Source organism: Anolis carolinensis, chromosome 2 (assembly GCF_035594765.1).
Source record: "Anolis carolinensis isolate JA03-04 chromosome 2, rAnoCar3.1.pri, whole genome shotgun sequence".
NCBI classification, from domain to species: domain Eukaryota; kingdom Metazoa; phylum Chordata; class Lepidosauria; order Squamata; family Dactyloidae; genus Anolis; species Anolis carolinensis.
Window position 1 is genome coordinate 146,417,322 of NC_085842.1, and position 18,014 is coordinate 146,435,335.

Here is an 18,014-nt window from a genome sequence, read left to right on the forward strand (position 1 = left end):
AATTCATCATAATTTATAGTTGTAGGAACTGGGATGTATAGTTCACTTGCAATCTAAGAGCACACTGAACCTCACCAACAATGTAACAGATCCAACATGGCTAACTGTGAATACTGGCAGGGTTTGGGGGTGATTGCCCTGGGAATCCGGGAGTTGTGGTTCACTCTTATCCAGAGCACAATGAGTTCAGCCAACGAAGGATCTGGACCAAACTTGCTACACAGACCCAACACGCCCAACTTTGCATACTGGTGGGATTTGGAGGTGATTCAATTTGGCATCCAGGAGTTACAGTTCATCCTTATCCAGAGAACACTGAACCCAGCCAATGACGGATTTGGACCAAACTTGGCACACAGACCCAACATGGCCAACTGTGCATACAGGCGGGGTTTGGGGAGGGTTGACCCAAGATTTTGGGGAATTGTATTTCACCCATATCCCTATGCATTTTCTAATGGGCACATTCATAAAAAATAAACTGTTAAGTTGGCAGGAGCTGGAGCTAACAGCGGGTGCTCAAGCCGCTCCCGGGATTTGAACCTGGGACCTTTTGGTCTGCAAGTTCGCATTCAAAGTACCCCCGGCAGATGGCCACCCAGCCTCTGCTTAAAAGTCTCCAAAGTTGGAGCCTCCACCACACTCTGGGGCAGAGAGTTCCACTGCTGAACAGCTCTTTCTCTCACACCGAGGAAGTTCTTCCTAATGTTCAAGTGGGTGCATCTATGCTGTAGAATGGATGCAGTTTGGACATCACTTTAACCGCTATGACTCCGTGCTATGGAATCAATGGAGTTATAATTTTACAACTCTCCTCTCCCAGAGAGTGCTGGTGCCTCTCCAAACTACAAGTTTCATATTTATTTATTGTGTCAGAAGCGAATAGAGAATAGTTATAATTCTGGACCGTAAGGAAGGCTGAGTGAAGGAAGATACACTTTTGAACTTTGGTGTTGGAGGAAAATCCTGAGAGTGCCTTGGACCGCAAGAAGATCCAACCAGTCCATCCTCCAGGAAATAATGCCCGGCTGCTCACTGGAGGGAAGGATATTAGAGGCAAAGTTGAAGTATTTTGGCCACATCATGAGGAGACAGGAAAGCTTGGAAAAGATCACGATGCTGGGGAAAATGGAAGGAAAAAGGAAGAGAGGTCGACCAAGGGCAAGATGGATGGACGGTATCCTTGAAGTGACTGGCTTGACCTTGAAGGAACTGGGGGCGGTGACAGCCGACAGGGAGCTCTGGCATGGACTGGTCCATGAGGTCATGAAGAGTCGGAAACGACTATACGACTGAGCAGCTGCATATATATATATATATATATATATACACACACACACACACACACACACATATATATACAGTAGAGTCTCACTTATCCAAGCCTCGCTTATCCAAGCTTCTGGATTATCCATGCCATTTTTGTAGTCAATGTTTTCAATATATCATGATATTTTGGTGCTAAATTCGTAAATACAGTAATTACAACATAACATTACTGCGTATTGAATTACTTTTTCTGTCAAATTTGTTGTATAACATGATGTTTTGGTGCTTCATTTGTAAAATCATAACCTAATTTGATGTTTAATAGGCTTTTCCTTAATCCCTCCTTATTATCCAAGATATTCGCTTATCCAAGCTTCTGCCGCCCGTTTAGCTTGGATAAGGGAGACTCTACTGTATATAAACCCACAAAGTTACAAACTTGGCATTATACTAAATGTCCTTTGACCAGAAGCTGGCTACTTGGAGTGCTTCTGGTGTGGCTGCAAGAAGGTCCTCCATTGTGCATGTGGCAGGGCTCAGGTTGCATTGTAGTAGGTGGTCTGTGTTTTGCTCTTCTCCACACTCGCATGTCGTGGACTCCACTTTCATCATCATCATCATCATTTAATTACTTATTAATCGCCCTCCATCCAAGTTGCTCTAGGCGATTTGTAGCCCCATTTCTTGAGATTGGCTCTGCATGATTCCACAGCACTAACCAGGGTGCTAAACCGCGTTCATTCCAGGGCAGAATGAACCCAGAGCTGTTTTTAACGGAAGAGGGGGGTTCTCATCCCCAAAGCCGGCCACACGTTTCTTTGGCGCGCGCCACTTCAGGCCCGTCCTCTGCGCGCGCATCTAGAACCCCAGGCGCGAGGACCGTTAGCGGCCAACGGAGAATTTCCACCCCTCCACAGTTCAATCCCAAGGTGGGCGCCCCCAGCCGTTAACTTCCAAGCTTTGCCCATCCCGCAGTCGCTCCTCGTTGGCGGAGAGGGAAGAATGCTCGATGGCGATTGGCCAGAGCAGAACGGGTGGGCGGGGCCGAGACGGAGATTGTTGTGGCAAGCTCTGGAAGATTCCTCCGCCCGCCGTATAAAACCGGAGGGGACGCGCCCGCCGCGGCATTAGAACCCGAGGCGGCGAGGGTGAGCCATGGGCAAGGATTATTACCGCACCCTGGGCCTGTCCCGCGGGGCCAGCGACGACGACATTAAGAAGGCCTATCGGAAGCAGGCGCTACGCTACCACCCGGACAAGAACAAGGACCCCGGCGCCGAGGAGCGGTTCAAGGAGATCGCCGAGGCCTACGACGTGCTCAGCGACCCCAAGAAGCGTGAAATCTTCGACAAGTTTGGCGAGGAAGGTACGTGAGGGCCGCGGGGGGGGGGGGGGGGAGACCTACGCCTTGACGTCACTCTAATCGCCACGACTCGATTCTACAGCTTGCTGAGGGATCAGCACTCTTTGATAGCCACAGGCCTTGTAAACAACTGTCAGGGATCCATAACATTAAAGTGGGGTCCAGCGGCATTTATTCTACAGTTTAGATCGAGCATGCGGAAACTTGGGCCGTCCAGGTGTTTTGGACTTCAACTCCCACCATTCCTAAAAGCCTCAGACCCCTTCCTCCCCCCCCCCCCCGCCGCTTAAACGAGGAGAAGGAGACTGTTAGGAATGGTGGGAGTTGAAGTCCAATACACCTGGAGGGCCTAAGTGTGCCCATGCCTATTGTAGATGCAGCCTGGGCTGTTCTGTAGCCTAGAAAACCCACTTCAGCTTATTGATTTCCCTTCCGTTCAAGAGAAAGTACATGGGGAGGTCGAGTGGTGGCACCAAGAACAGAGGAGAGAGGGAGGGGCACTTTGGTGGCTCAAAAAATAGATGTCAGGGCGTTGCTTTGAATGTTACTGCTTGCAAGGTTTTAATCAAAACCAATACAGGCTAGAAGTGAGGGGCTGTGTGAGTGGAAAGTGGGTGTTGGAATATTTGCATACATTTGTGAAGGCAGTCTGTGTCCCCTCTGACTGAAGTTCCCTTGACAAACATCCCTAGTTTGACTGGATTGCTGTTGAGTGTTCCAGGTTGTATGACCATATTCCAGAAGCATTCTCTCCCAACATTTCACCCGTGTCTTTAGCAGGCATCCTCAGAGGTTGTGAGGTATATTGGAACCTAAGAAGAGGAGGCTTATCTATCATAGAATCATAGAGTTGGAAGAAACCTCACAGGTCATCCAGTCCAACCCCCCAGCCAAGAAGCAGGAAATTCGCATTCAAAGCACCCCCACAGATGGCCATCCAGGGTCTGCTTAAAAGCCTCCAAAGAAAGAGCATCCACCATATATTTGGAAGGTCCAGGGTGGGAGAAATAACTCTTCTCTGCCTGAGGCAGGTGTGAATGTTTCAATTGGCTACCTTGGTTGGCATTGAATGGCTTTGCAGCTTCAAAGTCTGGCTGGTTGCTGCCAAAGGGGACTCCTTTGTTGGGAGGTATTAGCCTATCCTGATTGATTCTTGTCCAGGCAGCAACCAGCCAAGCTTTGAAGCTGCAAGGCCATTCAATGCTAATCACGGTGGCCAATTCCAACATTCACCCAACCGCCAACAGACAAGAGTTCTTTCTCCTATCCTGGACATTCCACAGATATATAAACACAACTTGCCTAGTTTCTAAGAGACCTCACAACCTCTGAGGACACCTGCCTTAGATGTGGGTGAAACGTCAGGAGATAATGCTTCTGGAACATGACCATACAGCCCAAAAAACTAACAGCAACCGAGTGAGTCCAGCCATGAAAGCCTTTGACAATACATTTTTGAATTGTTCAGATTGTAATTTCCAACATGCACTTCAACTCCCAGAACTCCTAGACAGTTTACCAGCTGTCAGGAATAGTGGGAGGTGAAGTCCAAAACACCTGGAGGACCAAAGATTGAGAATCACTGATCTACAGGTTCTTCCTTTTAGGGAATCCTACTTTGAAATAACCAGAATTAGTAAAGGGAAAGAGCAATGAATACAGCCCTCTTGTAGGACTGTATTTGTAGGATTTTTGTAGTGTCCTGCTTTGCATATCAGTCTCTTGCTGTGTTCAGAGATTTGTTTTCGCTTTGTATGTTTGCTTTCTTGTTCTGAAGAACACCCACCCCTTCCATAGCATGTTGATAAGTTTAGTGTTTAAAAGAGAGGCTCACAACTTATTTATACAGTTTGTGGTAGATTTGCATAGCTTTTCTGTATTGTTTCAATTGCACAGCTGGCATTCATAGAACATTCTGAACATTTTCCTTTAAATGGGTGTTGTAGTAATTTGGCTGCATCTATTGGGCTGCGTGACAGGCTGTCTGAGATAGGTGGAGCTTTTGTTACACAAGTCTTCTAGTAGTTGCTAGAATATTCTAGCATATTCTTGTGCTTGCTTATCTATTGCAGTGCTACTGTTTCCGTAGTAGGACTGTTTTTCTGCAAGATTTATATTCATTAAATTATACAGCATGAGATGAGATGCATTCTAAGTTGTGCTTTGTATCCAGAAGCAATGGATTTAGTAGATCTTGTGAATAGCTGTGAATTGTAGTTTGATATGATTTGGGTACTAGGATACTCACACACTGAAGTTAGCTGTTGGGTGTGAGATTTGTTCAAAGTATAATTACTCTTCTTATGCAGTTGTTTGACATCTCATAGAACTGTAAAACGAGTAAAAATGATACTTAGGCTTTTTGGATATCAAATGATGATGTAACCTGAAAGCTGAGGCTTATTGTGTTTTTTTTTTTAATATTGCAGGACTTAAGGGAGGTGGTCCCAGCTGCAGTGGAGGCGGTCCCAATGGCACTTCATTCACCTACACCTTTCATGGAGATCCTCATGCCATGTTTGCAGAATTCTTTGGCGGGCGGAATCCTTTTGATACGTTCTTTGTCCAGAGGAATGGTGATGAAGATATGGACATTGATGACCCCTTCACAAGTTTTCAAAACTTTGGCAACATTGGCTTTTCCCGTGCTCGTGGGGGCCATGAAAATGTTCGCAAGAAACCAGATCCACCAATCACTCACGAGCTGAGAGTATCCTTGGAGGAAATTTACAGTGGATGCACCAAGAAAATGAAGATTTCTCACAAACGGCTAAATCCAGATGGAAAAACGACACGCACTGAAGATAAGATTTTAACAATTGATGTCAAACGTGGCTGGAAAGAAGGAACTAAGATTACATTCCCCAAAGAAGGAGACCAAACAGCAAACAACATTCCAGCTGATATTGTCTTTGTTTTAAAGGACAAGCCACACAGCATTTTTAAAAGAGATGGGTCTGATATTGTATACCCAGCCAAGATCAGCCTCCGTGAGGTAAGTTGAAGTGCAAGGCTTGGCTCTGAAAAAATAAAGTGGAAGTTGCTTTTAAATTGGATAAAAGAAAGTTGTTACACCCAACACCATCTTTCCCTTATATAATAATGGTTATTATACACATTCTTGTCATATTGCCAAGCAGCTGCTAGAAGTAGATGACTGTCAAGAATATCAGAGGTTCATTAGACTACGCATGACTTAATAATACAGGGTGTTTGAAAAAGAACTCCCTAGTTTTAAGTATAAACACATTAAAACTAGGGAGTTCTTTTTCAAACACCCTGTATATAAATGGGGCACTGCTGGAAAGTTGAAAATTCAGTTCAGTTTTGTGAACACTCATGTTCATAAAGATGTAATTAATCAACACTTCAATTTTTTTTTCTCTTTCAAAAGAGAAATCTTATTTTATGGAGAAAAGCACTAACTGTTTGGCTTGTTTTTATGTTTAGGCTCTGTGTGGCTGTACTGTGAACGCGCCAACATTAGATGGTAGGACCATACCAATGTTGTTCAAGGATGTCATTAAGCCTGGAATGAAGCGAAGAATTCCTGGAGAAGGCCTTCCCTATCCAAAGAGTCCAAACCAGCGAGGAGACCTTATTATTGAGTTTGATGTAAAATTTCCAGACAGAATTCCACAGTCTTCCAAAAATGTCTTAGAACAGATCTTGCCCATATAAAAAGCCTGGCAGAGCTGAACTGTCATGTCTCCAAAGCAGATGATTTTGGACTGGAACCAGGATTTCAGGGTCTGATTGACAGTGGGTATGGCAGTAACTTCATGTTGTCAAAAGTTTTTCACAGAATCTAGATAATGCAAGATCAACGTTGCGCTGCTCGATGGCTTTAGACCCATGTTGTCATTGCTCAGAGCCTTTTTAAGAGTGAGCAGTTACTACTAGAAGGAATCAGCAGAACATCTCATAATTAAATATGAGGACAACAGACTGTTAAGATTCCTGTCTTCACTTATTTGGCTGGCCCTGTTTCAGGCCCTATCCATGTACATTCTCTGTTGGAAAGAATTACACTAAACTCTAAACTGGACTTGAAAAGTAAACTTACTCCAATCTCTCATCTGCTGTACTGTGTTCTCTTTGCACACTATAGTCTGTCTTCCAGTGAGATTCTTTGAACAGTTCATTTTCCTCTGCCACGGTGTCCTTAGTGGCATCTTAAATGGTGCCATATATTATTGTTCCTGGAAGGAAGTCATTCTTGAAGTTGGTTATGCCAATAACTTGTTTGTTTTTACAAGAGTTGTTTTGAGTTTGATCACTCCTGGCATGATAGCATGCTGGAAAGCTAAAAAAGCCCGAGTACCTTCTGGAAAGCATGTAAAGAGCTTTATGTGTTTTTCAGTGAATTAGTTGACTGCACATTGATATATATCAGGTTTGATCCTGATAAGTTATTTGTCTTGTACTTAACAAGTGGGTTGGCAGAAGATCTGTGTCAGATGTTCATATCTTAATTGGGATTAAAATATTTTAAAGGTTCTTTACGTTTGGAAAACATGTACATTAGTAGGCATTTTTCATACATTTTGTTTAAGTCATTGAAGATAATTGCATCCTGTAAATTCTGCAATAAATCTGATTTTAATTAGTAAGAGTTAACAAGGGAACAAATGTGTAAAGTTAAATGTGAGTTGTTTGTTCATTTATAGTCATTAAGCAAGACACTAAAGGAATCAAATGTAGTTCATTTTATGAACATATAGCTACTGTTAAGGTAAATGTTTCCCCTGACGTTAAGTCCAGTCATGTCTGACTCTGGGGGTTGGTGCTCATCTCCATTTCTAAACCGAAGAGCCGGCGTTGTCCATAGACACCTCCAAGGTCATGTGGCCGGCATGACTACATGGAGCACCATTACCTTCCCACCGGAGCGGTACCTATTGATCTACTCACATTTACATGTTTTCGAACTGCTAGGTTGGCAGAAGCTGGAGCTAACAGTGGGCGCTCACTCCGCTCCTCGGATTTGAACCTGGGATCTTTCGGTCTGCAAGTTCAGCAGCTCAGCACTTTAACACACTGAGCCATTGGAGGCTCCTGTTAGCTACTGTTACTTGTACAATTTTTCTGTCACTAGATGTTCTGAACAGATAATTCTGAAAACCGAATTGCTGTGTTATTGGTGAATGGGAGAAATGAAAGATATTTAGATTCCTGTTGCCAAATTTAGCTAGTTAATTTTAGAAAGGTGTCCTGCTTCAGTTTTTGTGCAAGATTACACTTTAATTTCTTTGCATGATCACTCAGCTCTTCTATAACATACTTAAAATCTCAATGCCTCGAATTTCTTATTAGATACTACTAATTATACTCAAAATTTCAGTATTCTGTCAAAGTGCTAGATGAAACATTTCATGTATCTTTTAAGAATTGTATAGGTGCAGACTGAAGAGTTGTCATGCAAAGATATTGGAGGAAAGTATTTCTGTGTCTTGCTCTTGCGTGCTATGTGTTATGCCTATTTTTGAATGTTAACAGTATGCAGAAGCATGCACTTGTTGGCCAGCAACTAATACTGGATAGGCCATTTAATTTTTCACCATAGATATGCCTGATTTTTAAAATTGTTAATTATACTTTATAGTATTGAAATGCTATTTTACCATAATATAGAGCATTGCTCTATAAGCCTATTTTCTAAACCAGAAATTGCCAGATTGTATGTGACACATCCTTCAACCAGCCTTGTGGTAAAGAACATAGCTGTAAGCCCTTACTAGAAAGTAAAGCAGTAGGCATTCACAGCTAGAGTTTCTTCTGCGCTTAGCATTTCGATTATAGTAGTTAGATGTTCCAAAGTAAAATGTTATCTGCTCATTTGTAAACACATTCTGAACTATGTGGGACACCGTTTTCTTTCAAATGAATTGGATAACTTCTCTGCATTATATAAGCATATGAGAAGCTGGGGTGAGCATGCCTTTCTCTTTCAACACTTCTTTTGACAAGGCTAATTTGACAGCTACATGCATACAACTCCTTGTATGCATAGAGTTGTACTGGATATGTCCCAGTTCTGATAACTGCATCAAGTCCAGTTTATAGATTCCTTTGTGTTGTGATTGTTGGGAAACAGCCAATGGTTCACCAGTTTCTTGAGATTGCCCAATACTAATCCCGATTTTAGAGGTTTCCTGTTTTGAAGTCAAGTGTCACTTGAAGAGACCTATTGAGAAGACAATTAGATTATTAAGCCAAGTGTTGAGTTAACTTCATGTATAAAACTATTCACTTGATTTCAAATGACAATAGGTAACGAGGTGAGTTAAGAGGGACAATGTTTTGGGGGGAATTGGACAATCCAAGATTTCTCAATACAGAAGCTATTTTCACTGCATGAATAAGTCAGAAAGATGCAGGTTGAGTTTCTGTTACCTAAAACGATTAGTACAAGAAGTGTTGTGTTTTTTATTGGGGTATCTGGATCTACATGTGTATACATAATATCTTGGAGATAGGATTTAAGTTTTAAGTTTTGATATGAATCAACATTTTGCTATAGTGAACCATCAGAAAGGAGAGGTTTCACTGTCTCAACTACAGTGTTGGTGCACTTTTTATTTTGAAATTCTGGGCAAGGAATGCTCAACTTGTACCCCACAAGATATTAGCATGGTTAATGAGCATTGTCAAGCCACCAAAAAAGAGGGCATCTGTTTTTAGAAAGAAGTGGTTCCTGGAACACAAATCTGCATAATAGAAATGCAAACAGAATGACGAATTTGTCCTAGGGAGGGTATCATTGAATACAAATGGGTGGCAAGAGTATATTCTCATGTACATCAAAAACAATCGCCTGGAAAGAACTGAATCATCGAGTAATAATGGAATTGAAGTAAATTAGAAGCTGAACTACTTTGGTTTGTCTTTACTATAGAAAATGTAGGATGGATATTTTCCTGAACTTGGGATTTCCTGGTAGAAAGTGTAGGGAGCAGACACAAAGTAATGGGACGGCCTCACTGGCAAGCTTTGGATGGGGAGAAGAAAGGATGTATGCAGGTGAATGCAGCTAAACATTCTTGAACTCAAATGTAAAATTACGGTGCTGACAAATAGCTTCTCTAAGACTGGACTTTTGTAACGGCTGGAGAGTGGCCTAATATACCAATATTTAAAAGGCCATAAGGAAATAAAAAAGTATTAATAACACTTCAGGTTAAATTGATAGCAGTAATTATGTTTACATCAGTTAGTGAAGTAAATTTATTCCTTCCCTTTTATTTATTTATACCCCACTTTCCTCCTTTTTGATACTAGAAGTAAATATGTATAGAAAAACAGGTTGCCACAAAAAATAAGAGTTGGTCAACATGTTTTGGGCAATTTTTAAAAATTCAAATCTAACAATATGCATGATGAAATGGAACCACCAGGTCAGGTAAGTCTTGAATAAGTAAGCAAAAACAGTTTTAATCTTAGAAGATTAACTTGATAACTTGAAAGTATCTTCCAAAATGCATCCTGGGTTATTTTCCTCGTTCAACATCCTGCACTTTTTTAGATTTTCCATGTCAATTGTGAGGCTTACAGATCTATGCTTTTTCAATATACTGGGGAAATTGTTTTGATTTTCACTCTCAGTAAGTGATTCTGGAGGCATCTGTTTACCTCCCTGTTGTACTTCAGCACACACAGCCATAGTAGGATCACTTGGGAGTAGGTAGAATCACATCTTTTCTTAGGTGAAGCTTTATTGCACTGCGTTCTGTAGGCATGCTACTGCAAGTCAATAGTGAAAGTCATGTCTTTTTCAACTTTCATTTCACACACAAAAAAGCTAAATAGAAGAAAAGGTGGGCTAGCCTATATTCCTGTGAGAACACTTTATGAAATACTTTATCAGAGGCTTTGTTACCTGAGGTATGCCTGTATTAAGACAAAATTATACATTTAAAGGAACATATTGCTGGAGAAGAGCCAACAGGAAGAAGTTATACTTGTGTCACAATCTTTTTGAGTTCTGTCGGAATGTCAACGTGTATTTAGGGTTATTCAACAGGCCTTATTTACTTGGTCTTTCAGTGAGCTTCATGATAAGCTTCCTGGTCAAAAGCTTGATTATGGTTTAATCATGGAGTCAGAAGAGAGGTTCTCTTGGATGTGCAACCTAAAAGAATAAATTCTCAGTTCTCAAAATGAGATAGAAATAAACAAATGTCTGGGCAATCAGTATGAAGCCATTTTTAAATGTTTGTTATTAAGGTAGTGTGGTCAGATTTTCTAAGGGATCTAATTATTTAAGAGCTCCAAAGAAGATGAATGAATGTCAAAATTACAAATGAGGTTCAGCAGAATATCACAAGATGATATGTATTTAGGCAAAGTATTCCACCTTCATATGGGGAAGTCGCTGAAGTCCATAGCCTGCTTATTGGGCTTTTTGTGGCTCTAATTTTTCCAACAAATGCCCTCTAAGTATTGCGTGGGCATTTTATCCCATTTTGAAGCCTAGGACCAACTCAGGGCTAGGAGAGATGACTTTTGAAAACAGGAATGTTTTCTCTTGTGGTTGGGAGCATAAACAAGATGGAAATTCTCCCTTATTGCTAGAGAGTTTTTACAATCAGTTGTTAATTTTGTGTGAGGCGTTTTGAAGTCTCAATTTTAATCCAGCATCATAAGCATTTCTCAGTTGGCCACCCCTGATTTATATGCACGTGGGGCTCTCAGTTTGCAAGGATTGATAACAAGCAGGAGCTTGTACTGGCACAACAAAAAATGTTGACCTGCAGTATAATTGTAGCAAGAAAGACAAATGCCATGTTGGCAGTACCAAGAAAAAAGTTTACAAAATGTCCAGGATCACAATACCTTTAATGCAAATTTATGCTGTGACTGTTCATACCTCTATTGACAAAGCAGTTCCTTTTTACAAAGTCTTTCCATGCCTTCCTACCCACCCCTGCTTTTTTTCCATACTACCTCTTCAGTAAGATTAAAAAAGGAAGGAAATCACAAAAAAGGGAGTCTGGTAAAATAATAAATTTTGCATATGATGCCCTGTCCAAAAAAAAAGTGGTTCTTTAAGGGCTGCTATTTTTCCTTCTACCATTGTCAAAATCTACTTGCAAACTTCGGAGCCTAGGCATGCCGGGAAGCCGAAACAGCAGTTTAGTGGAGCTGAAAACACAACAGGCCATGTACTTAAACACGAATATTAATTCAGCGGTTCTTTAGATGCTGCTGAACACTAACTCAGCAAGATTCACTATGGTACTTGGGGCTGCTGGGAATTCTTATATATCTTATCGCTTAATACAGCACTGCTCCGTGTGATGGTTCATCGACAGGTGCAGGCTCACAAGTTGCTAGGAAAGAAACAGCTGTAGTAAATGGGCACATATAAAATGCTAGTCCCAGGCCCACATCAGATGACTTAAGTAACACTTGCTTAATCTACTTCCTGGGAGTGTTGAGAGACCTAGATGTGACTAAGTCATCTAACTTCAGTAGGTATTTCTTAGAATCATAGAATCTTAGAATCATAGGGTTGGAAGAGACCTCATGGGCCATCCAGTCCAACCTCCTGCCAAGAACCAGGAAATCGCATTCAAAGCACCCATGACAGAAGGCCATCCTCTGCTTAAAAGCCTCCAAAGAAGGAGCCTCCACCACAGTCTGGGGCAGAGAGTTCCACTGCCAAACAGCTCTCACAGTGAGGAAGTTCTTCCTGATGTTCAGGTGGAATCTCCTTTCCTGTAGTTTGAAGCCATTGTTCCGCGTCCTAGTCTCTAGTGCAGCAGAAAAAAAGCTTGCTCCCTCCTCCCTATGACTTCCCCTCACATATTTGTACATGGCCTTCATCATGTCTCCTCTCAGCCTTCTCTTCTGCAGGCTAAACATGCCCAGCTCTTTAAGCCACTCCTCATAGGGCTTGTTCTCCAGACCCTTGATCATTTTAGTCGCCCTCCTCTGGACACTTTCCAGCTTGTCAACATCTCCCTTCAACTGTGGTGCCCAGAATTGGACACAGTAATCCAGGTGTGGTCTGACCAAGGCAGAATAATGAGGTAGCATGACTTCCCTGGATCTAGACACTATACTCCTATTGATGCAGCCCAAAATCCCGTTGGCTTTTTAAGCTGCCACATCACATTGTTGGCTCATGTTTAACTTGTTGTCTATGAGGACTCCAAGGTCTTATTCACACGTACTGTTGTCGAGCCAGACGTCCCCCATTCTGCATCTTTGCATTTCATTTCATGTATTGACCCCAGCTTGTAACTCTATCGAAAAAAGAGATTAGATTAGTCTGGCATTACTTGTTTTTGGTAAATCCGTGTTGACTATTAGCGATGACCGCATTTGTTTCTAAGTGCTCGCAGACCACTTCCTTATCTTTTCTTAGGCAATCAGGTGTCATCATTATTAAGAACTCACAACCTTTGATACATAAAAAGTGGTACAAAGAATTACACTTAACTGGATCTCCCAAATTAGCATTTAATTACTTGTGAAGCCGGAGGAGGGGGGGGGGGGTGAGTTACCTATAGAGAAAAATAGGATGCTAAGCTTTTCAATAAACACACACACACACGTGAAGAAGAACCTTGTCCCCTTTCAGCATTCCTACGCATCGTCCCAGGAAAGACCTAAAAGCATCACATCAATAAGTGAATCTCATTTCAATGTCTGTAGACTCTCCTCCTTCATTTCATCTCAGGATATCTTGCTACACACAAATGCTACATTCAGGAAATGACAAGAGGGATCACCGCAACTCTGCAGGAGTCTACCATATACCATGCAACTGTGGACAAGTCTACATAGAGACCACCAAACGTAGCATTGCCCCAACATGAATCAAGGAACATGAAAGGCACTGCAGTGCAGACTAATCCAACCAGAGAAGTGAGCCATAGCAGAGCACCTGATGAAGCAACCTGGAAACAGCATATTATTTGAGAACACAGAAATGTTGGGGCACTCTGACCATCACCATGTCAGGCAACACAAACAAGCCATTGACACCCACAAACATGTGGACAATTTCAACAGAAAGGAGGAAACAATGAAAATGAACAAAAACTGGCTACCAGTAATTTTTTTTAAAAAAAACCTCTAAAATCAGGACAGTGAATAAAGAACAACACTCAGGAAACAGGGGAAATCCAAACAGGAAACAATTAGGGCCAGCTACACCTCCCAACAAAGGATTCCCTCAGGCAGGAAGCAGCCAGGCTTTGAATCTGCAAGGCCATTCAATGCTAATCAAGGTGATCAATTGCAACATTCACACCTGCCTTAAACATACAAGAGTTCTTTCTTCCACCCTGGAACTTTCACAGATATATAAACCCCACTTGCCTAGTTTCCAACAGACCTCACTTCTGAGGATGCCTGCCATAGATGTGGGCAAAAGGTCAGTAGAGAATGCTTCTGGAACATGGCCATACAACCCGGAAAACTCACAGCAACTCAGGATATCTTGTTTAAATAATGTGATTTCACCATTAAGACTGCTCCTGCCTCTGTTGCATGAGAAAACCAGCCTTGTGTCCTTGGGATGTCTAGTTTACCTGGGCCAGGTCACCACTCACTGAAGTCTCCTTTTTTTTTCTTTTTTCTTCCTCCTTCCCCCTCCTTTCCTTCCTTTCTTCCTCCTTCCCTTCCTTTCCTTCTCCTTTCCTCCCTCTTTTCCTTCCTTTCCCTTTTTCTTCCTTCCTCACTTTTTTTTCCTTTCCTCCTTTTCTTCCACTTTGCCTGCCTTCCTTCCCCTTTGTCCTCTGGGAAGCCTGGCTTGTTAAAGGTACTTTGGAAAACTATGTCTCTCATGTATATAATTTGCCCTAAACGCTCCATGTTTTTCCTATATGTTCCTATTTTGCCTATATGTTGTGTTAACCTAATGTTTTATGCTCCTGAGATCCCCATTCCCTTTGAGGGAAACCTTGTTCCCGGACCCAAAGATGTCTTGCATCCCACACAATTGTATAGCCTGGTGGAAAGAAACCAAGCTGGGAATTTCCTCATCAATTTCCAGTCTCCCCCATCTCTTGGACTTCATCTGGACATTGTAACCCAATAGCTTACTCAGGCAGGCCAATCACCTCTCCCTGCCCTCTGGGGAAGAACCAATTTCACCACTCTGCGCCTTTGATGAACGGGGCGCTCACATCAGAAGGACATCAGCATTTCTACAGCCAAAACCCATCCTCTGTCATTTTTGCATGATTGTATTAATATATGATGTTTTGTTTCTCTGGAGTCTGGAACTGCCATGCCAGCCCTATTAATGGGCCATGCCATGTTAATCTCATTAAGACAATAACATTCTTGGGTAGAGCCAGAAGATGCCCTCAATCACTTTGTTATTTTTCCTGTTCAGTAAAAGGCACCCCATTTATCGACACTTAATCATCCCTTGTTCCCAGCCCACGCTGGCCAGTGAGCCAAGCCCCTCTCTGTGACTGGTCAGAATTAGAGGCTTGGCTGCAGCCTATGTATAAAAAGGGCTATGAAACTGTATTCTGTATGGTATCTACTTTGTGAATGAATCACTAGCTAGCATCTCATCTGCGGATAATAAAATCTTCCTTGGCTGAAAATCACCTTCTCTCCTTGCTTGCTGGCTAATTTCAATTGGTCCTAACCTGTTTGCTCGCCACAGCAGGGACTCACTCCAAATGGGCAGCTCAGGCGGATCACTTGCCTGGGTTTCTGCCAACCGCCTTCTCCCTGGTCTCACTGCCAGAGGTTGCCTCCTAAAATGGGGCCAACACCTCTTAAAAACAACAATACTTTAACAGATTGTGGCCAATGTGCCCAAGTGATTCGACTACGAATCCCTGCTTAGCCATGGAAAACCAGTGGTGACGTTGACCAAGCCACATTTTTTCAGCCTCAGTCGAAGACTTAACAAAGCAATGTCCCTTACAGTAAATGCTAAAATCTTGCTTTGTTTTTTGGAATGTCTGTTCTGCAATTATTTTCAGGCGCGGCTGAGTGAATCCGCGCATACTCAAGGTCGGCAGAGATAAGCCGCACTGGCTGCGCGCGCAGCTTTCCGACCTGCGTTGACTCTGGCCGCGCCCCGCCAACAAGCCCTTCCCTTCCTGAGAACAGATGGGTCGCCTCTGGCTCAGACCACGCCCAGCTTTCGGCCTTGTTGTTGATTCCAGGAGGTTGTAGTGACAACGACCGGCCAGTAGAGGCCGTCGGGGCACAAGCACGAACCAAACGTAACCTTCGGGAACTGGAGAGGGGGGGGGGGAGCTGGGAGGACGGTCCTCCCCTTTTCAAGAATGGTATGCCCCGCTCCCTCGCGCTCCTCTTTCCCCGCCCCTTCCATTGCACCTTTATGGGGGGGGGGGGGGGGTGGAGAGGCAAAAGAGAAGGAGGAAGAAACTTACCGTGAAACGCCCTCAACGTTCCTCCTTAAAGCTGTGATTTGCCAGGGAAGAATGCGAAGCGCGCTGCGATTGGTCAGTAGGCGCGGCGTTTCGGTCCCGCCCATCTCTGACGGACAGGCCTGGCTGCGCTGGGCTGGAGTTGGCTTGAGGGACGGGCCCGGCGAGGAAACGGACGCGGGTAAGGAGAGGCGGCGGGGAAACGGGGTTCAGGGGCAGGAAGGGGGCGAAGACGGGCTTGGGTAGGAAAAGGCAGAGCTCAGGAGTCCCGGCCCCTCACGCTTCCCTCCCTCAAACCTGCAAACTGCGTGCCTGCTCGCACATGCAGGAAACCCAGTCCCGGTTGCTTGGATACGACGACGTTCTTGGGAAGGAAACCAGGCCTTCTCTATCAGTAATTTTTTGCCCTGTGGGACCTTTACTTCGTTGGAGCCAAAGCCATGGTTCCTGGGCTCTTTGAATGAAGTTCTGCCTTGTCACAAAGTCACATGACTTCCCCTCCCTCCCTGTTGAAGTTTATTTTTCTTTCTCTCACGCTTCTTCTTTGCCTTTCCCTCCAACTTTCAGGAAAGAGGGTTGGATGGAGTTCATAGTCCATGCTCGCACACACTACTGTCATGTATGGAATGATTTTATTTATTTTTACATGGGAAATTTCCCTTTAGGACTAGGCTTCCCAATCTTGGGTCCTTCTGGTGTTTTGGACTTCAGCTCCCAGCATTCCCAGCCAGTTTACCAGCTGTTAGGATTTCTGGAAGTTGAAGGCCAAAAACATCTGGGGACCACTGCTCTAGATCCAGGGAAGTCATGCTACCCTCTATTCTGCCTTGATCAGACCACACCTGGAATTCTGGGCATCACAACTAAAGGGAGATGTTGATAAGTTGGAATATGTCCAGAGGAGGGCAACTAAAATGATAAAGAGTTTGGAGAACAAGCCCTATGAGGAGCGGCTTAAAGAGCTGGGCATGTTTAGCCTGCAGAAGAAAAAGCTGAGAGGAGACATGATGAGGGCCATTTATAAATATGTGATGGGATCATAGGGAGGAGGGAGCTAGCTTGTTTTCTGCTTCCCAGGAGACTAGGACACGGAACAACAGCTTTAAACTACAGGAAAGGAGATTCCACCTGAACATTAGGAAGAACTTCCTAACTTTGATAGAGAGCTGTTCAGCAGTGGAACTCTCAGCCCTCGAGTGTGGTGGAGTCTCCTTCTTCAAAGACCTTTAAGCAGAGGCTGGATGGCCATCTGTCAGGGGGGCTTCAAATGCGATTTTCCTGCTTCTTGGCAGGGAGTTGGACTGGATAGCCCACAAGGTCTCTTCCAACTCTATGATGCAAAAGTCTTCAGTCTTCTCTGCCAAAGAGCATTCATGCCTCTTCAAACTACAAACCCAGGATGCCATAGCATTGAGCCATAGTATTAAAGTGGTGCCAGCTTTATTAGTTCAACAGTATATCTGCTCCCCTGGAGGACCAAAGTTTGGGAAACACTGGAGGATATCTCCATGTATTTTATGGCCGTAGAGCAGGCATGGACAAACCTTAGCCCTCCAGGTGTTTTGAACTTCAACTCCCACATTTCCTAACAGCCAGTAGACCAGTGGTTCTCAACTTGTGGGTCTTCAGGTGTTTTGGCCTAAAGGTAAAGGTTTTCCCCTGACGTTAAGTCCAGTCGTGACCAACTCTGGGGGTTGGTGCTCATCTCAATTTCTAAGCCAAAGATCCAGTGTTTTCTGTAGACACCTCCAAGGTCATGTGGCCGGCATGACTGCATGGAGCACCGTTACATTCCCGCCGGAGCGGTACTTATTGATCTCACATTTGCATGTTTTCGAACTGCTAGGTTGGCAGGAGCTGGGGCTAACAGTGGTCGCTCATTCCTCTCCTGAGATTTGAACCTGGGACCTTTTGGTCCGCAAGTTCAGCAGCTCAGCGCTTTAACACACTGTGCCACCATTTCTGAGAGTTGAAGGCCAAAACATCTGGAGGGCCAAATGTTTTTGCAT

The 18,014-nt window shown here is 43.5% G+C and overlaps 2 protein-coding genes and 1 long non-coding RNA gene across 3 annotated transcripts in view; 2 read left to right on the forward strand and 1 right to left on the reverse strand.

Annotated features, from left to right (window-relative positions):
• Nucleotides 1-2,324: 2,324 nt before the first annotated feature.
• dnajb1 (DnaJ heat shock protein family (Hsp40) member B1) lies at nt 2,325-6,710 on the forward strand. The gene is made up of 3 exons (XM_003217059.4): nt 2,325-2,635; nt 5,062-5,627; nt 6,083-6,710. The coding sequence occupies exons 1-3, from the start codon at nt 2,425-2,427 to the stop codon at nt 6,311-6,313; spliced, it is 1,008 nt and encodes a 335-aa protein (XP_003217107.1). The 5' UTR covers nt 2,325-2,424; the 3' UTR covers nt 6,314-6,710.
• Nucleotides 6,711-11,451: 4,741 nt separating this feature from the next.
• Nucleotides 11,452-16,145, reverse strand: LOC134296286 (uncharacterized). Its single transcript, XR_010002952.1, has 2 exons — nt 16,009-16,145; nt 11,452-12,882 (listed from the first exon to the last, which is right to left on the reverse strand). It is a non-coding gene; the product is annotated as an uncharacterized LOC134296286 (long non-coding RNA).
• Nucleotides 16,049-18,014, forward strand: part of gipc1 (GIPC PDZ domain containing family member 1) — a 36,722-nt gene continuing 34,756 nt past the window's right edge. Inside the window, exon 1 of the mRNA XM_003217058.4 lies at nt 16,049-16,186. The gene's annotated coding sequence lies outside the window, so the exon portion shown is untranslated. The remainder of the gene's footprint in view (nt 16,187-18,014) is intronic.